Source organism: Lepisosteus platostomus, chromosome 22 (genome assembly GCF_059453375.1).
Source record: "Lepisosteus platostomus isolate fLepPlt1 chromosome 22, fLepPlt1.hap1, whole genome shotgun sequence".
NCBI lineage: Eukaryota > Metazoa > Chordata > Actinopteri > Semionotiformes > Lepisosteidae > Lepisosteus > Lepisosteus platostomus.
The window spans coordinates 12,283,144-12,307,335 of NC_142632.1; the positions used below are offsets into that span (position 1 = coordinate 12,283,144).

General features: G+C 43.5%; 1 protein-coding gene across 5 annotated transcripts; it reads right to left on the bottom strand.

Moving 5' to 3' along the window:
• Window positions 1–701: 701 nt before the first annotated feature.
• Window positions 702–22,664, bottom strand: LOC148643498 (septin-5-like). Of its 5 annotated transcripts, none has more exons than XM_088615606.1 (13): window positions 22,276–22,664; window positions 19,265–19,423; window positions 16,068–16,373; window positions 14,780–14,876; window positions 14,484–14,570; window positions 13,961–14,084; window positions 13,108–13,242; window positions 11,944–12,061; window positions 11,266–11,367; window positions 10,794–10,890; window positions 9,723–9,885; window positions 8,778–8,877; window positions 702–4,822 (listed from the first exon to the last, which is right to left on the bottom strand). In XM_088615606.1, exons 1-13 carry the CDS (start codon window positions 22,441–22,443, stop codon window positions 4,754–4,756), a joined length of 1,725 nt encoding a protein of 574 aa, XP_088471732.1. In that variant the 5' UTR covers window positions 22,444–22,664; the 3' UTR covers window positions 702–4,753. The 5 variants fall into 5 exon arrangements, with proteins under 5 accessions (XP_088471732.1, XP_088471733.1, XP_088471735.1 ...); XM_088615607.1 differs by having other exon boundaries at window positions 1,484–4,822; window positions 19,265–19,416; window positions 22,276–22,653; XM_088615609.1 differs by having other exon boundaries at window positions 1,484–4,822; window positions 19,265–19,618; window positions 22,276–22,357.
• Window positions 22,665–24,192: the final 1,528 nt, after the last annotated feature.

A 24,192-nucleotide genomic window follows, 5' to 3' on the forward strand; every position in this document is an offset into this window, starting at 1 on the left:
TGTTAACTACATACCATTACTAGGAACTCAATGTTCAGCAGAATAAGATTTTTTTTTTTTTTTTTTACCGAATTTTAAAATGATTGTTCCTTACACTTATATAGGGCCTTTCTGGACACTCCACTCAAAACACTTTACAGGTAATGGGGATCCCCTCCACCACCACCAGTGTGCAGCCCCAGCTGGATGATGCGACAGCAGCCATAGTGCACCAGAACACTCACCCCACACCAGCTCGCATTGGGAAGTGATGAAGCCAGTTCAGACGTGGGTATTATTAGGAGGTCATGGATGTTAAATGGGAAATTTGGCCAGGAGGTCGGGGTATCACCCCTACCCTGGGATTTTTAATGACCATTCCCCCCTTGTTCCTCTAACACCCCTTAGTTTTTCCCAGGCGTCTCCCATCCTGGTACGGACCAGGCTCCCACCTGCTGAGCTTCCTTGGGCTGCCAGCTGTGAGTTGCAGGGTGATATGGCTGTTGGCAGGTTTATTTACTAAAAAAGTGAATAACCAGTTTCTGAACAGGACGTGGTTTGCTTTTCACTGTTAAATCTCAAGAAAAAAAAATGTCCAAACACTACTGAAATGTAATATAAATATGCTTGTATTTTATAAAACTGTTCTTTGCTTAATTAAGGGAAAGGATGCTGCTTTTATCGGTGGGGAACTAAAAATAATTTCCAGTTTACTTCTCCTGTTTACAACCATGGATGTTTTATTGCATTGATAAGCTATATTCTTACATATAAGGCACTTATATATAACACAATAGTACACTGCTTGGGTAATAATGGTCTCACCTGTAAAATTGTTTCTTCTGCAACCCTTGCTACAGATCCTGAGTGTCCATGGGGCCTCAACCAGCTCAGTACAAATGCCACTACTGGCTTAATAGGAATGGGTTTTGTTTGATCTAAAAATTACAGGGTTTTCACTTACTCAAAGTCAATTTTATCTGCTATTCAACTTACAGAAGTCCAACATGTAAACCACTGTCATTGTCTCAGGGCAGGGAGCATTTTAACAAATCTCATTAAAGGTAAAATGAGTGGAACGACTTGGAAAAAAAAAACATGACACACTGAGATACTTTTCTTTTTCGTATCAAAACTCTTCTTGCGTCAAACACCACCAAAACAACCGTGACATTTAAATATCTCTTACAATTCCTGGCAAGACACCATTTTATACAGAAAGGCATGAGAAACAAATGGGTATTGGAATCAATAGCCTTTGTTGCAGTTTTAATGCCCTTCAGTATATTTGCCCATCTGTATTATAGCTTTAGAAATTGCAGGTTGACTAGTTGGTAAAATTGAAAAGCATACAATTGCGTCCCCCTTGTGGTCATTGTTGGGAATTACTAGACATTACAGCCCAACAATAAGTCATATTGGCTCAGCTGTACCCCTTGCATACGGTACATATTATATCCATTATCCCAAGTGACAAGATTTCAAAGTAAATAGCTTTCACAAATTTCAAAATTAGACGTACTCTCCTTTTTTTATTATTGTATACAATATTCCGTCACGTAGAAACGTTTGCTCTCTAAATGTATGAATTAGTACATGAACATGTTTAATGCATTCATGAAGACATGGAAAAGGAATTACTTGTAAAAAAATGTAAATGTGAATGAGACGCGATACAATCCCCCCATCCCCACTCCTACAGCACTATAACGTTGGCACAAAAGATGCAGCGTTCCCTTTGGACAGACTAGTGTCGTAACACTAACAGTACAGTTTTAAACTACAGTATTTAAATAAAAGCCTTTAAGAAAATGTTACTAGGACCTCCCAAACTTAGGGACCTAAGTCCTTGAAAATAAATCCTCAAACAGCACTGCTGAGTCACTTTTGAAATTCCTTTGTGACAGCACAAGCACATCGAGCCAAGTCTACAATTTTTTTCCCCACCCTCCCTTCTCTTTATCGGCACCCTTCCTGAAAATAAAATGTACATCTCACATACCCATTTAAAATCCAACCTTTCTTTCATGAACCAATCTTTATTTGTCTCGATATTTATCAAGCGACAGCCAAAAAGGATGCACAATCATTTTAAAGTCCTCCCTCTTAAATAAAACTATAAAACAACTGCGCTCAAAGATCTGCTTCTTTCCTTCTCCACTGGGACAGATCTCCTAGTAAGTCTGCAGGAAGCAGCAGTAAAGTTATTGTATACCTGCTTGCTCACAGTTGTGCATTCTCACTCAATGGCCTTTGCTTCTTTTTGAAGGAATCTTGCAGAATTGCAATGCATTTTTCTCAATTCTCCTTTTGCTACAGGGCTTTTCTTAAACCATGGCACTTTATGCAGCCTTTTAAGAAAATACCTGCTACTTTAAAAAAGATACATAAACAACAGCTCAGAATTGCTTGTATCAGCAGCACCACGTCATTTTTAATGATAATACAGTATGAGTTTCCCCTTAAGAAATTAGTGCTACTTTATCAACCTCATTTTTAGTTTTACAAATGTAGCAATGAAGCTTTGTGCTTTCATGTTGTACCTCAAGAATGGCAGTCCATTTTTTTAGGTGGTGTATTCCAATTCGATAGATAGAAGACCAGCAATACAGCACATCACCTAACCTCAATAGCCATGCACATTTTTCTTATACAGTTTTGATGTACAGGTGGAAGCCTTCCCTTCCAAAAAAGATGTCAGTCTCTATCTGTATGGAATTTAAAAGGTAGGATTTTGTACAATCGGGGGGGTGTCTCAGAAACGGCTACCGTGGTGTCTTCTCATGACTGTAGAACTCAAAGAAAACTAGAAACAGCCATTTTCTTGGTCCATTTCCCCTCTTAGTTCTTTGGTTGTGAAAGCACTAACTTTAGAATTTATGACAGTAAACCCTCAGTTTAATGGACTTATAGTATATGGGGAAAGAGGTGTCCATTACTGCCAATTGTCTGTTAAATCACAGATGAGGTTTTTTCAGCCCCAAAACACACCATCATAGGAGAGCTATATACTGTATATATGCTTTCTATCTTTTCATTTTTTTAACAATTACACCAAAAAAGTGATTCAATTGTTCATGTGCCCTTTTACCATAAATACACAAGCTCTGAATTTCATGTCATGAATATACTGCATAAAATTCATTAAAGCATACGAAACACCGATCGTAAGAAACCGACCTACCCCTAAAGGGCACCACTGATGTTCCTGAAATTGAAACCTATATAGTATTTATTTTTACTTTATTTTATTTTTGATGCAAAGATCAGGATTTCTGATTTTTCAGAGAAAACTACTCTTTGGCAGATTTTGTCTGTACGTTAAAGCCAAGCCCATTAAACCAAAGGTTTACTGTATTATATTAATCTACTGCTATTACCCAAAGCAACATACAGTACATTTGTACCCAGTGGTATAGCTTGGTGTTTACAGAGTTAATCTCAATATACTACCTTAGTCAAAAGCCCAATAGTCCAACCTTCCAGTTCTGAGTCCAGATTCCTAACCAGTACTTCACACTGCACCAAGGAACTTGACCATTAACATTTCAGATAGCAAATGGTAGCTTTTTTTGAGTGGTTTGGTTTTTAGATAAAAAAACAGACTTCCCCCCCACAAAAACTTTGACAATATTTCCAGATTCTGATTTCCCTCATCAGCTTCAGGGAAGCAGTGTCATCTTCAACAGTTTAGGAAACCCATTCCTGAGTTACTGAACTGAATGCACCATAACCCCACCTCTTCCAGCTACCCCTCTGAATCAGAGCACGTGGATGCTTCTTCATTGCTGATTTGAGCCACCCTGTACAGTTTATGGAAAACACAATCCTCAACCGTATTTGAAGGGGATTGACACAGGTCCTGAGACCGTTTAGATGCACCGTTCCCAAAATTAAAAGCTCCATTTGTGAAGGATCTGGGCATCTGAGAGAAGCCATATCCAGCAGTTTTAAAAATAATACAAAGCAAAAGAGTAAATAAAACTAAATAAAACAAGTTTTCACAAAAAAAGACAAGGTCTTCACAATTTAGTAACAAAAACAAATTATTCCTCTGTATATATATATAAAAATTGTAAATAAAGTTCTGTTCCCATGTATAAACTAAAGGATGGAAGAGCGCTGATATAACTGTGACCTGAGGGACTGAACCCTTTTTCTTTAAAGTAACAAGGCCTCTGGCTCCATAACCTGACGGAAAATTAATACAAACTTCCATGTACAGTAGAAGTATCCAGCATTGGTTGTGAAATGCAAATAACGGCAAATAAAAATCATACATTTCCTGGAAAGTCTACACCTTCCTTGCTCTCTGCTCTCATCCAGTTACAATTAACAAAATTCAAGGTCACTGGCCCAATCCCTTTCCAGTGAGGAAATGTTCTGAAACAGGATGAAAACCTCTGTAAAGAAAATCACAATTTTCCCACCTGAAGGAAAAGCCGATGGGAGGGACAATGCCACAATACCAGGAAAAAAGGAACACTGCATCTTTACAAGAGCCGGGACAACGCTAGCACGCTCTTCTGTCTTTTGAACTAGGTGAAACAGATATGCCAGTTCTCAGCCACCTCCGACGCCATCGTCATCGACTCTCTGCAGTCCAGTGGACTTTACTGTGTAGCACAGGTCGGGCAACGCAGACAAGTACAGCAGTGAAACGGTTATTATTTGGCTCTTTTGTTTTGGGAAAAGATGGGCAAGGTGGGTGAGTTTTAGGAGAGGACACAGGGATAATCTTGGGAGTCTTCTGATCACAGGAGGCACTGGGGGGTTAAGATCCCTCCTTCTGTCCGTGCATCTGTTCCTGGATCTTCTGCAGCATCTCCTGCATCCGTCGCAGCTAAAAAGACAGAAGGGGCCAGTCAGCACAAAGCATAACAAGAACAAGCTTAATGAAGCAAATCGAGCCCAGAGCTGTAATAAACTCATAGGACACTGCTAGCTTCAAGGACCGCAGGTTCACACACCTGCTGTGAACGACAAGGGTAGGAGATTCTTCCTGTTGTTTTAATGGAACAATCAACTCCAAACCCTTTCACTGCTACAACGTCTCATGCCTGCACGTAAACCACACCTTCAAATTCTTAAAAAACTTTTCACTTGGTTTTAAAAGTTATAAAAAGCAGTCGGCTAAAGCCCGACCAAGTGGCACTGTGTTATCTGGAGACGTATGTTTTGGAAATGTTGGGAGGGACAGGACACTCCACTCAAAGAGCTTTGCAGGTAATGGGGACTCCCCTCCACCAGCCATCAGTGGGGAGGAGAGCAGAGTGCTGAAGCCAGGGGGAAATTTCACCAGGACACTGGGGTAACACCACTTCTCTTTCCAAGACACACCCTGGGATTTGTAATGTTCAGAGAGTCAGGACCTCAGTTTCATGTCTCATCCAAAGGACGGCACCTTTTTTTTCCAGTATAGTGTCCCTGTCACTATACTGGGGCATTAGAACCCACACAGACCACAGGGCGAGCACCCCCTACATGCCCCACTAATACCTCTTCCAGCAGCCCTTAGTTTTCTAAGAGTCTCTCCTTCAAGTACTGACCAGGCTCACACCTGTTGAGTTTCAGTGGGCTGCCAGCTGTGAGTTGCAGGGTGATATGGTTTTTGGCAGGTTAAACTTGAGTCTGCTCTCAAGTCACACCTCTCCCCCTTTTCCAGAATGTTTTAAAACAAGATCAGGAATGCATTATAAGGTTCTCCACTCAACAAATAAAACACAATGTGGAAGGAAATCAACAAAAAAAAACCCAGAGATGCTTTGAGCAAAACCCAATGGGAGAACTCACTTTTACAGCTTCCTTTCAGAGTGCTCCCTTAGGAAAGCCCCTTACAGTGCCCCGCTAAGCCTGTCATTTTAGTCCATTCATTGTCATGCAGTGGCATCACTGCATAACCGCAAGGAGGAACTCAATTCAAACACAACATTTCATTACATTTGAAAGATGAAGACTGTGGATAACCCTAAAGGCTGGGATGACGTTTTAGAACTTCAAATAAAGTAAATACCTGCTTTAGGGCAGCTAATACTGCCTCTAAATCCTAGTGTAGATAAAAACGGTATTCCTGCATTGTGGCACAGTCTTTTATGACCGAAAACTATCATTATACTTAGCCTGCTGCACCGAATTTACCATTAATAATTCTAATAATGTTACACTCATGTAACTTACAATTATTCTTGCAACAAGCAACAGGGACAGCTGATAATATTGAAGTGTAGGACACGATACACTGTACACTGGTTTAAGAGAGTGCAGGGTGCAGTTAAGACAGCCCTCTAGGGAGGCTATGTGCAAGTCATGCCCAGGAGGGCTGGAGGCTTCAGGTCAGAGGGAGCTCGATCTGGGCAACAACAGGCCACAGCCACAGGGAAGGGCCAGCAGTTAGAGGTGGTCTGGAAACAGCTGGTTATGATCATCTGGACAAACAGAGGAGGACTGGGGAGCCCTCCAAATCACCCAAGGAGCACACTGCTCCCCGAAACAAGAAGGGAGTGAGAGTAGGGGATTCGGAAAACTGCAGCTAGTTAAACTAAATTCGTTGATTTTTTTTTTTAATTTGGGGAAGTGGCAAAAAAAAATCATGGTTTGGGCAGACTCTTGGCAACAGAAATGTAATGCTGATAAGTGCAAAGTGATCTACGCAGGAAGCTGGCTCCTAAGACTCTGGGTCTTCACATGTGTGATAGAACATATGTGGGATTCTGAGCTGCAGTTAGCTGCATGAAAGGGGTCTGGGTGTTTGTATAAAGAATGATGAATACATAAAGCTGTGGTCATTAAAAATCCCAGGGCATGTCTCGAAAAGAGTAGGGGTGTAACCCCGGCGTCCTGGGCAAATTTCCCATTGGCCCTTACCAGTCATGGCCTCCTAATAATCCCCATCTATGAATTGGCTTCATTACTCTGCTCTCCTCCCCACTGAGATCGGGTGTGTGCTGTGCGTTCTGGGGCACTATGGCTGCCGTCGCATCACCCAGGTGGGGGCTGCACACTGGTGGTGGTGGAGGGGATCCCCATTACCTGTAAAGCGCTTTGAGTGGAGTGTCTAGAAAAGCACTATATAAGTGTAAGCAATTATTATTATAATTATAATACAGAAGAATCAACACACAAGCTGTTTTTGTTTAGGACTCTTTGAGGCCAGAACTTTTGCTCCATCAAGAAACAGTTTAGTAGGTAAATGAATCAAAAATGTTGTCCAATTACAAAAAAAAATGGACCAAATGTCCTCCATCTATGTTCTGATATTCTTAAAACCTGCTTGGAATGCTTAGAATGTAACTTGTTTACTAGTCTGACGATACACTGATTTGATTTCCACCATGTGAATATAATGCGCATGTAGATATTCATGTGTCTAACTGCTAATATCAAAATACAGTGGAATGGTCGAGAGTGCTTTTATTCAATACAGAGTGTCGTAATACTGTATCTGATCAGCAGAGTATTGACATCCGAGTGGTACCCCAATGCAGAAAGTTGACTCTGTAGAATTAATTTAGGTTACAAAGGAACAAGTAAACACCTGAAGAAGGCTCCACAGCTGAAACGTTGTGTTTCCTTACTTGAACTACTTAATTTAGGTTATACAGTGGCGACTATTTCAACTATAACATGGCAGGTTCTTCACAAGAACAGATGTGTATACTTCTCTTACCTGTGTCACAGTGTTTTCTATAGAAACAGACCTCAGTCACAGTGTATAATCTTCTACGAGTCGTACTGAAATCCTTTAGGAGCATTTTCTCAAGAAACATAAGGCTGGCCACCCATCCCACATTTTAAGAAGGCTCTCAGAACAGTGCTTTATTCATCATACGTGTGCATAAAAATGACTTTCAGGCAAAATCTGAATTTCAGCCATTCATGGTTGGAAATCTTAAATTGAATGAATAGGGTTACTTCTGGGTGTTACTTCTGGGTGAAAAACAGCTATTCAAAACCTACTTGGCGATCCAGGAGGGATTATTATTTTGGAGACGTGGATGGTATGTTTTGAAAAGAGTGCTTATGTAAACCCTGGTAAGTGAGATTCCAGTGCTGGTGTAGTAACATGTCCACCCCAACAAAGGTAATGATGACTGTGTTGCAGACATCAGATGACAATTTGCAGTTCAAATAATTTTAATGAAAAGCGCTGAATCCACAGTAACAATAATAAAAAAAAAGATAGATTTGATTTGTTCTTTGCTAGCGCTTTAAAAATAAAGAAAGCGCACAGTTCCACGGTTTTGCCCAGCTCACTTTGCACTGCACACGATAAACGTATTACCACCACCTGCATTTCAGAAACCGAGCATCCGTTTTCAGCCCCTGTCTCGGCTGCGCTGCCTCGACACCTGTGACAATGCATTTAAAGTGCAAAACTGCAGGCGTGCAGGTTTCTCGCAAACTCGAACAGAACCATTTCCTTGGAAAACAAAGTGGTCAGGCTCAACGAGTCCTTTGCAGGAAAGTGTTGCAAGGAAAAACAAAAGACATCAGGTATGCAAATCTCTGCAGATTTTTTGCTAGATCTAGGATAGATTTTTTAGCTGAAACGACAAAACTGGAAAATGAAAAATGAAATTATATATACAGCTAAGCAGCGCGGATCCCAGTACATAAAGACCCTTTCTTAAATCACTCCCATGTGCTTGGTGATTGATGTTGCTATTCGCCCTCCCTCCAGGTGGGGTCGCTCTTGCGCTACTCTGATGGGCAGCCCTCAGGGAACTGAGGCTGTGTGCCTGTCACGATCGCCAGCTGCTGGGTTAGAGAGTGACTCAGGAATCCTCTGTGACCCGTACCTCCTCATCTTTTTCCCGGATAAGCTTCTCCGTCTCACTGTCTGTCACCCCAGGCACCACAGGGATTGGGAAGTCGGTGCCACTCTCTCTTGTCAGCTTGCTAAATAGGAGAAAATTACAGAACAGGGTTACATTTGTAGGGGAAAAAAATGGCTTGCTACTCGAAGACCCATTACAGAGCACCAGGCAGCAAGGCCCTTCAACATCTAGTTGATCACAGGAACCTGGCTACCGAAAAGGATGGAGAGGAATGCATATTAGTTTATTCACCACGTACCAGAGAGATAGGAAAAAAAGAAGAAGGGGAGGTGTCCTGCTATATACAAAAAAAAGAGCATTCAGGTTTACTTAACTTGAGCTAGAGGAAGATAGGTATAGTGTTAGAAATGTGCTATAGGCCACCAAACACAGACAGTGATTATAGTTCAACACTGTATAATAAAATTAAGAATTTCCATGCAAAAGAAGTGGTTTTTATGGCAGACTTTAACATTCACAATGGACTGGTAAAGACCTAATAAAATATCGGCAGAAGAAAACGGCATGGTGTACGAGGTCAACGATCGATTTCTTACCAGTTTATCAAAGCATCTACAAGGGGAAATGCTTTTATAGATCTGGTCTTTTCAATCAATAAAGACACACTGATGAAAAGAGAGGCAACAGAAGTATTAGGGAACTCTGCTCATAATACAGTGTGGTTTGAAGTACATATCTGAAACTCTCCAGAGTCAAGGGTTTAAAACTCCCAGAAAGCAGATTTTGAAGCAACGAGACAGTTTAAGAGAGGGACATCAGACAGCAAATGTATAGCTAGAATTTAAATAGGATATTCTCTAAGCACAGAACAGATGGAGGCCGGGGAACTAAGATCAAAGAAAATTCTTTAGGGGGTCCTAGTGGTCGTCTTTACATTAACATATCCGGCAAAAATGAGCCTCTTACTTGCGGTTCCTCTCCTTCACCACCATGCGCGTCATGCTCTGGATACACTGCGCGCGGTAGTTCTCGTAGTGGGTCTCCCGCGTCACGTCCTTCAGGTCCTGCATGTGGGTGCGCACCAGCATGTTCCTCAGCTTCACGAAATCGCAGTGCGCCGTGTTCTCCACTGCAACAAGAGCGCTGCACCTGTCAGCCCTGGCTACACCCCCACCCCCCCAGCTCCCACGAAGCCCGGAAAGGCCAGGCGAGGCTCCGAGATGCAGTCACCCAATTTTGAGAGTCCGCCCGCAGCTCCGGCTCCTGAGCTGTGCGGGGAGAAGGAGGATGCCCGGGCATGCTTTGCCCAATCGCCCACCCTGTCAGAAAGTCATTTCACCTACTGCTCAGGCTCCACAGTGCCTCCTACCAGTACAGGTACCAGCGGAGGGAACAGAGTGTGTCTCACAGACATCTGCCAACACAGGCAAAGCGTTGTGACACATGGGCTTCACTGGAGTGGCCCGAGAATATTTCTCTGGAGTGTCCTTAGAAATCTGGAAGGATGGACCTCAGAGGGCAATGGGACAGATGCTGTGTTTTGAAGACCTAAAAATACTGTGAAGGCTAATGTGTTTCTGCACTGAGAGACAACTACATATTTATTTGAGTGGAGGTGAAAGGGGAAAATTGCCACAGAATCTCAGCTCTATGGCTCTAAGAATCCATCCATTTTCTAACTGCTTTATCCAGTACAGGGTCGCAGAGAAGCTGAAGCCTATCTCGGGGCACAAGGTAGGGTACACCCTGGATGGGATGCCAGTCCATCGCAGGGCAGAGACACAGACATACACACACTCACGCCAGGGCCAATGTTCCCAGAAGCCAACTAACGCCTCAGCATGTCTCTGGACCGTGGGAGGAAACCAGAGCACCTGGAGGACACCCACATGAACAGAAGGAGAACATACTAACTCTGCACAGATGGCACCCATGGCCAGGAATTGAACCCAAGGCCCTAGCACTGCCAACTACTGCGCCACCCTGTCCCCGCTCGACACGCCCTGCGTTATACTACTACAGAGGACTGCAAAGTACCTTCCACGATGCCCCAGGGGTACAGACGTCCTCGAACCCGCTTCCCCTTGGCCTCCACCACGGTGTTGCTGCCAATCACAGCAAACGGAATACTGTCCTGAGAGACGAAGAGCAGCAGTGTGATAACCGTGTCCTGAAATGCAGCAATGCAGTCTGAGGTGCTGCACTGCAGCTCTCTCATCGGCTGTTCAGAAGGCAGCCCCTCGCTTCAGAATGACTCTCGCCACACTCCCCCTTCCCAGAATACAGCGCAGGGTGAACTGAGGACACTCCTGTCTGCAGAGCAATGCAGTATTAAAGAGAGAGGCCAGATTTTTGGTGTAGGAGACATTTCTCCGCATTTTTTAAATGCGGGGAAAATCAAGATTTGCAATGCGAAGCCGCCACTTCCGAGCTACAGGGTTCTTAAACAAAAACACCGGAGAAATGTCCAAAATAGAGGAAAACGGGAAAGCACTGGCCCGGCAAGTACCTTGAGCTCTTGGTCCTGCTGTTTGAATTCTTCATCTTCATCAGAGTCGCAGTCGGGGAACTGGTAGATTTTGATGCCATACTGCTCGATCTCCTCTCGAATCTGCAGGGCAGTGTGAAGCAGCTTTACTTAAATATCCTCACTGGTACCAGACCTGGCACACCACTGCCTATGAATTCTAATGCAAATACGGGCTGTGTATATTAAGAAAACTCCTGTGTAAACCAGAAAAAAAAAAAGTTACAAAAAAGATGCATGCATCACCGTGGTGAATTATTATTAGTGATCTTATTTAACGAGAGTGCTCTGTTCGAGTTCTCTAGAGTGATGATTTCAGTACGCACCACTGGGTCTGGTTTATTAATAACAATGTGTTTTTAAATGCCCTACCTGGATAATTAAGAGATCAATTATTTCACTGACTGAAAACGTCAGTGCCTGTTTTTTGTGGGTGTTTGTGTATGGTCAGTCAAGGAATGCGAGATCTCTACAGGAAAACCATCTAGAGGTGGTGTTGGTGTAAAGCACTATATAAACGCAAGGAATTAAATAGGTCTTGATAAATTACAGAATGAATTTCCCAAGCTTGTGATAATAAAGGTCTTCTAATCTAATCACATTTGTTGTTTCAGCGGTTTGCACTGCAGGATATCTGGCCTGGCCTCACTTGGATCTTACCTTCATCTTCTTCTTCCTCACTTCAGCAGGGGTGAGAGTGTCGGCCTTAGCCAGTACTGGCACGATGTTCACCTTCTCGTGAAGAGCCCTCATGAACTCCACGTCCAGGGGCCGGAGGCTGAGAGAGACAGCAGCACACGGTCACCCTGGTCACCGCGGTGACGGCGAACTCAGCCTCGCAGCTCTCCCTCACAAGAGGGGGCAGAGACGCTACAGAGTCCAGACCTTGACCTTTGACTTCACCGCACCTTTGAACAGAAGGATTCCTGAAGTTTCCATTCACAACAATGCCCCTGCAAGGGGTCTTAACCGTCTGGCTTCTTAATCAAGTTAAAATCTTTTTGACGTGCAACCTGATGCCCCCCTTGAAAAAGGAGGATAACAAAGACGTTACTCAATCGAGTATCATGGAGAGCTGTGTATACTCAAGCACACTAATCCTGTTGGTTTGTCCAATAGATGGCACTATTGTTCATCATAAGTATTTTCGCATGGAATTCTGCACTGCTGAATCTGCAATGCCCAAAGTTATGCTTTATTCACCCTTGTAACACAGTACATACACTTTCATTGAAAATGCATGAGTCAGCTGTCTTCCTCCTAGGTGCAAGGGAATGTTTGGTAGTGTAACAGTTACACTGTGTCAAGACTATCTAGTTGCCCAGCCTCATCACATTAGACACTGGTGTGTACATTCACACAGCTGCTTTGATACTGTATATTGCGGTTTTATGTATTTTAACAAAATAATTATGGGACCCTATGGCTGACCATTCTAAGAAGGTGCTGCAGTTACAGTTGATGTGCCCTAGAGGCCACCCAAGGGCCTCTAATTGTTGTAAAAAGACACATTCTTTAATTGTTAATTGATTAGATTATTGCAAATGGTGTTGATGCATTCTCACATGGGTTTAATTAGGGTTACGAAGGGCATGCATGGTGTCAGTGGAGTGGAGAGCTATCCATTAAATGCCAAAGCAGGAATGTAGAAGTGCAAATGGTTATCAGGTCTAAGGAGGCATGTATGGCACAATGATTAGGATGTGGACAAGCCGAGCTCTTGAGATATAACGGAGTGATACAGATACCCTGCGTCTGCTATGAATTCAGATCAGGTGACAAGTGAAAGCGCAGCCTGGCCCGACTCCAGGCCCTGCTGCTCACCCGTGGCCGAAGGGGGAGATGAAGTAGAGGCAGCAGTGGACACGGTTGTCCTGAATGTTCTTGCGGTTCAGCCCGCTTTCGTCCCTGAAGTACTGTTCGAACTGCTGGTCGATATAGTCCGCTACCGACTTCCAGCTGGGGGGGAAACGAAAAGAAACGTCCTGATCGGAAGACGGTCAATAACCTATTGGGACAGACACAACATTGTTGACACTGCCAGTTTAAAAGGCAGCAGTTTAATACCGAGGGCTGCTGCTGTATTAACTGGTAACATTTTGGGAAAAACTAAGGTTGCTGCTGGAAGAGGTGTTAGTGGGGCCAATAGGGGGCGCTCACCCTGTAGTCTGTGTGGGTCCTAATGCCCCAGTATAGTGCTGGGGACAAAATACTGTAAAACGGTACTGTCCTTCGGATGAGATATAAAACCGAGGTCCCGATTCTCTGCAGTCATTAAAATTCCCAGAGTGTCTCTCGAAAAGAGTAGGGGTGTTACCCTGACATCCTAGCCACATTTCCCATTGGCCTTTACAAATCATGGCCTCCTAATAATCCCCATCTCTAAACTGGCTTCATCTCTCTATTCTCCTCCCCACTGAGAGCTGGTGTGTGGGGAGCAGACTGGTGCACTTTGGCTGCTGTCATATCGTCCAGGTGAGGCTGCACACTGGTGGTGGTGGAGGGGATCCCTATTACCTGTAAAGAGCTTTGAGAGGAGTGTCCAACAAATTGCTATATAAGTGTAAGAAATTATTATGATCGTTCCACCCTGGAAGAATCCAAAGGGCACGTTTCTGTGCCCCTGCATCTGCTACACCTGATCCCACAGCCAAACTCAAATGACCCCTCTCCTTACCACTCGGTGTTGTTGACGGCATCCCCAAAGCCCGGAGTGTCCACAATCGTGAGTTTCAGTTTGACCCCTTTCTCCTCGATGTCCACTGTGTGTTTGGTAATCTCCACAGTCTGGGTGATTCGCTCTGGACAGAAAGACACGAGCAAGGACAAATAGGACAATGGGATTTAATGGGGTGCACAACAGAGCAGGGAGCATAACATGGTAGTCAAAAGAACAAACCAGCTCGCTTGTTATGTAGCTGGTCAAACTTCACAATACCAGTCCAATAAAAGGTAATATTGCCACTTAGTTCATGCACTTGCATAGGTCAGGTACATTTTAATGCAATAGCGTCTGGTCCAGTTTTCAAATTGGGCTTCTGGATTTTGATTGCAGACTCCCGGATTAAGGTGCACCAGCCTCAGCAAAGCCTGCAGGATAACGGAGAGACTACTTTCTCAAAAGAGGCAACATCTCCTGACCCGACACCACTTCCCTCCTTCACAAGACAAGGAGCAATAAGGACAGAAAACCCTCTCACCTTCTGCATTGAGCAATTTCCTTTCCTTATATAGGTCTGTCAGGAAGAGGCTGTTCACTAATGTGGATTTCCCCAGGCCGGATTCCCCTGAAACCAGATAGTAGAAAAACAAGCTTTAAAATATTTTACAGCATAAATCTGCAGCAGTGCTGGTCAGTAACTGGTCCGGGGTATGAAAACTGGAAGAGGACGAGCCTTGCTGGAAAGCTTGTGGGTTGTTTTGGATTCCAATAAGCTGGTTAGGAGAAAGGATGGAAATGGCTCACACTCTGGGGTGCACAATGGCTTGTACATACCTGCCACCATGAGTGTGAAGTCAAATCCTTTCTTCACCGATTTTCGGTGCACCTGGTTTGGCAATGTCGCAAATCCCACATATTCCTTATCCTGGTCCTAAAAGCGGAGAAAAAGAAAAAAAACAACAACACGTGACACAGAGCCTTTTACAGACATCATTTTCCTTTTTTTTTTTTTGTTCGGCTGTGAAGTTCAACAGGAGTAAAACCCTTCTAAAGACTAAAACTCCTACCCTCAGAAAAAATTATAAAACACACTATACAGAAAAGAAAGTCTCACTTACAAGAGATGGGAAACAATTAAAAATCTTAACGGGAAGGTGATCTTCACAATTATACACATCACAAATCTGAAAACAATGAAATATAGTTGACAAGTACTTTTCTCCATTCAAAGTTATTTTGCATTCACTTGAATATTCGTCAGTACTTCAACAATTTACGAAGATCAATATGGCTCCGGAGAATAATTTCAGCACTGAACACCGCATTTTAAAGTTGTTAATTGTAACATACAAACACACAAAGTTCGAGACATTGCTTTAATGAAAGATGGATATTTTGCAGAGCCAAGAAGTTGGCTTCTCTTCTTTAATCTTCCTTGATTAAAAAGCAAGGCGAATACCTTGGAGGGAATTGGTCCTTCCCTCAAACACACACATCTTGAAACTTAAAGAGCACAAGCTTCCTGCCCTGGAATGCAATGTGTTGAACATTACAGTCTAAAGTAAATTAAATTCTGGTCAGGAGACCTTCCTAAAGATCTTAACATATGGATTCCCTTTAATACCCTTTGAAAAAGACAGGGGGCCTTAACCACAAAGCAGTGCTATAAATACATCCCATCATGAAAGTTAAACATTAGGACTCCTCCTTTTTTTTTTACAAATTTGAAACCAGAATAAATGTATAAATGTACTACATTATCTCTGGATCTTAGCTTGATGCTGTGCCATGGATTTCACTGGAGGGCTGAAAAACTGGAGTGAGGGTCCATTTCCTTTGGGGAATGGTGCGTAACTGTGGGTTGAGTGGGTACAGTTAAGTGCATTTAAATCCTCCCGCCATCAGATGGCGCTGTAACTAACTCGTCACAAAAATCCTGAAACCCGCTACTCGTTTTCACGCAAATTTATCTCCGTTAGACTGCACCAGTTCCTGTGCAAACAAAGATACGTTAAATAGAAAAAGATCTTGACTTCCAGCCTCTGGGAAAAGAGGGGTTTTCACAGCTTTACAATGATTTGCCTATCCTAGCCTTTGCACACTAGCTACTACCCTACATTACCTCGTCTGAGTCATAGGGGTCAAATCTACCCCAGGGGCTCTTTGGCCGCGAGGGGCTGAGTGGTGTGGGCAGGATACAGTCCTGTGCCGCCAGCTGAAACCTGTGCCTCTGCTCTGTGTCTATAGCTGCCTCAGAAAACGCCCTGCCTGCCACTGGGGGGCGCAAGAAGAGGGGAGTCCCCGGGCTGGGAGGGCTGGCGGTGCCCTCTGCCTCCCTGTCCCCCGGCTGCCCGACGTCGCTGGGGAGCTCTTTCAGGATGTGCTCAATCTCCGAGTCCTCCGAGTCCTCCTTCATGAAGCAGGAGAGCTAGCGGGGGGGCGGGGCAGAGTGGGCGGAGCAGTGGAGGGGGGAGGAGCCGGGGAGAGGACAGGCAGATTGCAGGTTAAGAAGGAAAAGGAACAAAAAAAATGAAGGGAGAAAAAGAAATACACAGAGGTTTTTTTTTAGTAAGAAAAGGCACCTAAGACAGCCATCAGTGGTGCATGTTTGTTTCAGAGACAAGGAAAAAAACAAGCAAACAAGGTGCACCTAGAGTAAAGCAAAGCTGTTCTTATCCCCCGATAAACACTAATCCCTCCACTTCAATATTCAGTTCTGTTTAATTCTCCTGAATAGTCAAGCCTGTAATGTCAAAGAGCAAAAGTGCCATCTTTCAGTGCATTATAACCAGAAAGGAACATGGATCCACTTTTAATGGTACAGAAGATCAGCACTGCTGAGAGGCAACTGGGAAAGCAAAATCTGGTCTTTCAGTTCCAACGTCCAAGCTAAATCTAGTTCCTGAAGTACAGAGCGGCTCCCAGTATGAACAAAAACTTTTAAACTGCATGCTTGCGAAAGCCTCTCACAAGGAACAAAACAAAGGTACTATATTTATCCATTATGTAAGGATCACAACAACCAGGACATTATTCAGGAAGCCCAAGTCTCAAGGCTCAGAACACACACACCCCCTGAGATGCTTAGACACACTAAAGCTGCCTGAACTGAGATCTTCTGGATTTAGGAGGAAGTCGGGGATCTCCATGAAAATGCTCAAGTATGGGGAACAAGCCAACACCCCACAGCAGGCTTATAACATCCTAATCAAAATTAAAAAGGTACCACAGTAGGCTACCAGCGTGAAACAAAACGTCCGCATGATTTAAAATACACATTTTATTCATCACAAGTCTGTGGGCAACAACCAGAGATGATTCCTGAAACAGAAGAGCCTACTGAACTCCTGGGAAAAGGATATTATAATGGGTCTCACTAAAAAGATGCCATCTAAGTGAAGGAATCAGTAATAATTTCTTTCTGTGCAGCACATTTTGTAAGGCTGCCCAGTGCATTAAATAAGAGATGACAATTCAATTTGGTTCAGCCAGATATGCACACCACAGGAAAACCCTGAATGGTTCAAACTACAACCCACCAGAGTTACTACATGTATTGAAAGTGTGATTGCAAATATACATCACTTAAGTAGGTACTATTACAGTATCTATTACCATTACATTACTAGTAACAGTAATATTACAGTGTATTGCTGTTACAGTAGCTGTAAGGAAAACAGTCACTGCTGCCATGGCTATTATCACAAAGGTTTTAGTTACTATCGCATGGAAGGAAAAGCAAGTCAAACACTGAGACATGATGTTATTGTCAGGAAACAAGTCTTCAATAAACAATGTACATTGTAATGTAACATTATCAATTATCAATTAAAAACTCGATGCAAAGGTCTATGAAAGTTTTCGGAAAAGATTTACCAAGTAAGGTTACTGTGTCACCAGACAGACACACCATGCTCTTCAAACTGGCTTTAGCAGTGTCATATCTATCTAGCCAAAAGAAAATGGGCTGCTGGTCACCCTCTAATACAGCGTATAAGAGAATAAAAGGTAAAAGGTCCTTCTTGACAAATGCATTTTTTTTCCTCAAGAACTCCAGAGCAACCAAATATTGAAAAGCACAGACGATGCAATGAATCTGGATAATTTCCATTGAGTAACTCTCTTCGTCCAGAGCACACCCCCGAAGTGCAGTAATCAGAATTACCAAGTTAAGACACTATGAGCAGTGAGTATATGAAGATGAGCTGAATAGCACTAATGTGGTCTATTATTTTTGATAACAAGCTCCTTTGGCACATTTGAACAGCCTGGGGATTCAGTCCTGGAGAACAGTGCAAAGCAGGGGCTGATGACGGAAACAGCTCCCACACAGCACCAGTCCCCCAAGAGAGGCAGGGATGGACTGCTGAGCAATGCAAGGGGAAGAGGGCAGGTGTCACAGGGAGTCGTATCACACTGCTTGCAGGCAGTGTGCTCCTGCAGCCTACCTCATTTTCAAGCTACAGGGCACAACGCCAGCCCACTGCCCTCCGCCCACAGCATTCCCGATCCTACTGGGTGGCTCACAGGACTCACTCATGAGGAAAGTGTATAGTGTATAGGTGTGCACTGTAAAGGTACAATAATGATGTGCTCAAACTGAGCTTCACACAATCCCAGCAACATAAAAATTGTAGTCACCATCTTGGATTAATGTAATAATAATTCCTTACATTTATATAGCACTTTTATGGACAGCCATAGTGCACCAGTCTGCTCACCACACACCAGCTCTCAGTGAGGAGGCGCACAGAGTAGTGAACCCAGTTCAGAGATGGGGATTATTAGGAGGCCATGATTGGTAAAGGCCAGGGGGGAATTTGGCCAGGACACCGGGGTTACACCCGTAGTCTTTTTGACAATCCCTGGGATTTCTAATGACCACAGAGAGTCGGTCCCATGTCTTATCCGAAGGATTGTGCCTTTTTTACAGTATAGTTTCCCCGTCACTATACTGGGGCATTAGGACCCACAGAGACTTCAGATTGAGCGCCCCCTACTGGTCCCATTAACACCTTTTCCAGCAGCAACCTTAGTTTTCCCAGGAGGTCTCCCATCTAGGTACTGGTCAGGGTCACTCCTGCTGAGCTGCAGTGGGCTGCCAGCTGTGAGTTGCAGGGTGATTTAGCTGCTGGTAATTACAGTAGATCACTCATCCTGGACTGTGGCATGTTTAATGATTGAGGTATGGTAGTGAAGGGGTCTGGCGGATCAAGATGTGTAGGTACCCCTACAATCTCATCTCGCCACACTGGGTAGTGATCTCACAGGCCCTGCTGTGGCAGAGGGGCAGAGGTGTGCCCGGGGGCATCCCGATACCTGCTTCTTCCTGCCGCTCCTCCTCCTCCTCTCCCGCCGACCCACGCCATCGCTGCCGAGATCGGCGCACCCAGGGGGGTACTCCTGGTCATCGGATGGCGGGTCGGCCTTGTGGTCACTGTCCTCCGAAGCCAGCGGGGCAACAGTGTGTTCTGCCATCTCGTGCCAGGACAGGGAACGCGTGTTGAGGAGGGCAGGGGAGGGCAGGAAGTGAGCCGTGCCAGTCAGGCAGGATGGGGAAGTGGGTGGGATGAGGTGGCACAGAGGAAAAGTTCAATTGCAATTATTTTTTTAATTGTGGTGCAACATCAAGGGTCAAAAGGTAGGAAAAGACATGAGAAAATGATTAAAAACCTACAATGAGAAGTGAAATGTAAACCCCTTGGTACAGTTATGGATATTCATTATGCAGAATTCAGATAAATGAAATTGGTGCACGGTTCTGACTCAGGTCACAGATCTGCTTTAATTTATATGATTTGGTTCTGAATGTTTTGCATATAAAAAGAACAAAAGTCTTTACAAAATTTAGAGCTGCAGAAAGTAACTCTGACAAGGTGTTTTTAATAAAAGCTACATTTACAATTGGATAGAAAGAGGCTTGAGTTGAATGAAAATGGAGAAAAGAGAGCTGAATGCTTTAGCATGGTAATGGGCATTTCTGAGATATTGAAGGCGTTCTTCTGCTGCATACAGAAAAATGTATAGTAAAAATGTAGTAATAATTCACAGTTATTGCTCACACAAATCCATTAGTCACCTAAAGCAGGTTAGGTTTTTTCTTGGACCAGGTTTAATGGATATCAGCCTGTGTCGATCCGAGCTCAATCGGGGCGTTATGGGTCCAAGGCTACAATGTCTAGTATGTTCCAAAAACAAAATTGCTAACAGCAGAAATGGAACAATTTCTAGCCAAGCTAACACTGCATAAATTTTGTTAACACTTTGCTAGTGCTGCTCTTGTTATCGACAGATACTGTGCAAATTCTAATACCCTGCTATTAAACTTCCTAAAAATGTCCGGCTCCGGCCAGCTGTGACATTATCAGATAAAAGGCTTTACTAGCTCATGAGAATCAAACCTGAAGAGAAGGCTGTTGCCAAAGGCACACATGGATTCATCTGGGGTTACAAAACTCCAGCCCACTTGGCCATTGGAAAAATAGAAACCAACACCTTCAGCTAACCCAACAAACGCAGGCTGTGAAAATCAGCCACTTGGAAAAAATGGCCGCCGTTTCAGCACTTGAAAGAAAGTGCTGGCTTCACAAATTATTTTTTTCCCCTACCCGAGCTTTTTTCAGGATTTCTGCCACACTCTCCTCCAATCTCCCGCTGTACGTCACAAGCCCCGTCTTGGAAGGAGGCAAGACGGCAGGCGAGCAGTGAAACGCCACCTTTTCAAATTCATCTAACTGTGACTGCAGCCTCAGCACCATTGTCTGCTTGTGCTGACGTGCTCAGATTACTTTTGCTGTGGTGCCTACACCTAAAAAAAAATGCTAGTGACATTGAGAGGGTAATTTCTCATTAAAAAAACAAAAGAATGCTAAAGCCCACACTAATCAAATTGGACTTCACTAAGCTCTTACCTGTACATTGCCTTTGGTTTAGCTCATAGCTTAATGAATAGGCATCACCTGCACTGTATACTCTCTCAAGTTGCAAATGGACCAAGCCTGTCCCTAAAGAAAACCCTCTCGTGATGCGTATACTGAAAAAGAGGGGCTTACTCATTCCCATTTTGCCAGATTACAGGGTTCTAAAACCTCTCTCCTGGGGGAAAAGCACGTTCCAACAGACAGCTAAAAGGATCAATTCCCTGCGCACAGTCAACCACAGCCTCAGGGGATTCCGACTTCAATAACATGAGCTGTCAATATCCTCTCTCATTCCCCTTGCGTTCTGAACACGGTGCAACAAGAGCTGAGCCACAGCACCAACAGTTAATGCCAAGGGTTTCTCACTTGTGCAGGACTAAGCTCCATATTAATTAATAAACATTTTATTATTTTACCTATTTTCTCTTCAGAAACCCAGCATACATTTTTCCATCTCATTAAATCTCAACAAGAGCAGCAGGGAGTCTGAACTTCAGTTGCTTTCTAATCACCTGGCGTGGTATTGATTTTTCTCCTGAATATCAGAGAGCTTTGAATTGTGCTTCCCTTTTCACAAATAAATTCACGGACTCAAGCCTCCCGTTTATACCACTCGTGTCAATCTATATTTCTTTGTAAAAGAAAGTGACAAATTAGCTTGTATTTCTTTGGAGGCCAGAAAAAATAGATCCAACAAATTATTCAGAGGAAAATAAACCTTCCTGTATCCTTTGAAAATTGTAAATCTATTTCATACATGCAGCAGCCCACAGAGAACTGTGTGGGATTTGTTCAACCCTGATGTCGCTGAGAACTCTAGTCCAGATGGTTTACTCTCACTACTGACAAGCCCCTGCGCTCTTTCATTTCCGAACAGCTCCCAGCTTTGCAGTGGAATCCACAGGCAGGTACACCACCTTAGTGCTGTCAGCTGTCCCCCCTAAGGATTTTAAAGGCTTGTGACATGCGGACCTACAGTAGGTGTTGACTGGTGAAGGGAATGTTGCATAGGAGCCACTCTGCCCAACACATGTCTTGGAAACAGGGATTTGTTACCTAGTGAGCTCAAAAGCGGGGCTGTCTTTGGCACTACGGTGATGTCTGTCTTGTTCCTGTGTTTCCTGTGTGAAAGGACAGCCAGCACTGTTGCTACATACTTTTAAGCTTTGTTAAGCTTTACTCCGAGTTGAAACACTGGAAAAATCTGTGATTATTACGACAGGCCACAGTACTCCACAACACAAGTCTCAGCCTGCAGTGACTAAGCAAAGAAAAAAAATGATATATTTCCCGTTTTTATATCTCCCCCCCCACCACCACCCCACTCTTCTATGAAAAGTGGAGGCACAGTCATGATGTGGCAGAAGAACCCATCTCACACCCCTCGAGCCCCCTGTGGAAAAGCCTCACCTGCGGGATGGGTGTCAGAGATGATGCGAAGTACTGCGGTCTTCCTCCTCGCTTTGGCCCAGTTCTCCATCCCAACCCGAGAGAGACAAGCTGGCCTCTCGTGCAGACAAAGCCTTTATACCCTCGTGTGAGGGCACCATGTCCTTCACAGCCATTAAACACTGTCATTCCCCCAGGCCCTCATCACACACTTCAAAAGGGATCTCTGAACTCCACACCGGATACCCTCACCAACAAACCCACAGGCAGGGCTGTATTATGAGCGAGCCACCCTTTACGATCTGAGCATCACTCCTAAACTCCTCCAACTATAAAGACTGATAACCCACAGGATACCAACATGCCAAGCTGGTCCAAGGGAAAAAAAAACACACGGGAGACCTTAATTTATTCAAAGTAGCTTAAAAAAGTTAAGTAAATATATTTTGCTTTTTATATACTTATTTGGCCATTTCCACAACTTGGTTTGCTGTAGCAATCTGTTTGAGCAGGTCACTCACAGGAACAGCACCAGTCTCCAACACTCATTTATACCAGCTTTCTAGTCTAAAGTTCAGAAACCCAACCACTACTCTTCACCGGCAGTAATGGCACTATTTCAAAAACAAAAGCTGGTTTCTGACATCCAGGTTTATGTTCAAAGCAAGCTATTTACAAGCAAGTGTGAATAGTAGTGTCATCGCGTATAATTTAAATGACGTTTGAGAATACTTGAATACTTGGATTTTGAATAGGTGTTACAGATAATATAGGTCTTATAATCACCTACAGTAAACATACAAGACTGACCATAAATCTTCCTTCCATCCACAGAGCAGGTAACAAGTCATGTAACTATAGTGGTCTGCACCAGGTGAGGAGTCTAGAGCCCTAAATAGGTCACCCAGTCGCTTAAAGCCTTTTATTTCATGACACGGTATATCCACAGTAATTATAGCCACAGCCAGAATGCAACAGGTTATTACATTTCAGAAGGATGCCCCAAGTGTAGTAAGTGCATTCTGAATAATCATGCTCGTTTTCGGTATGATTATTTTGAAAATATTTTCCCTCACAGTGAAAGATGTGGAAGACGGTGCCTTTTGGATGGGAGAATCACCGGTGACCTCCTGGCGGCCCTAATGTTACATTTGAATTTTGCACACAAGCTTTTATATCTACCTGGCTATAGTGCAACACTGGTATGTTATCAGTTCCATTTGCTATCAATTCCACATTTTTAAAGGATCCTCCTATAATGTCTCAATGTCTTATATTTTCCGAGATTAGACAAAGCCAGCTTTTGTAAGAATCTAGCTCACTTAACTCAGTGAAATTGCCATGGTTCTCCTAAAGCACCAGAGTGCACGATTATCTTCAGAATTAAAGTCTTAGAAGAGAGGGAAACCCAGCTCCAGCATCTAAAGAGGATTTAAGTTAAAGATCAAGGAACACAAGATCGAGGATTTAAAAATCACCCATCGTCCTAGCAATAAAATGTTATTTTCTTCTTCTGACGATGACAAAAAGAGGACAAATTAAGTAAATGCAATACCAGATTAAGCATAAAACACGAGTAAAAAGAACCAAACACACGAAGAAGGCTCACTGTGGTTAACGTGGAGTAAGGCAGCCTTGTTCCAGTGCCAGCAGACTAGACCATCAGGCAGAACTACTTGACATTCCTTGCACACAGCACTCTGAATTCACAAAACGCCAGGGATTATTCGGGCAACTTTAACCCCAGCAGTGACTGACATCGTCTTGATGCCATCTGATTTTAGGGCACCCTGGTATCTTCTGATCAAGAAATTAAACATAACTCACAATTTCACAAAGATCTGTAAGATCACTCCATTTCTCTATTTTCTAAAAAAAACTAAACACAAACTGTGTAATCCAGATCTTTAGTTCATGGTTAATAGTCTTTTGCTTCAT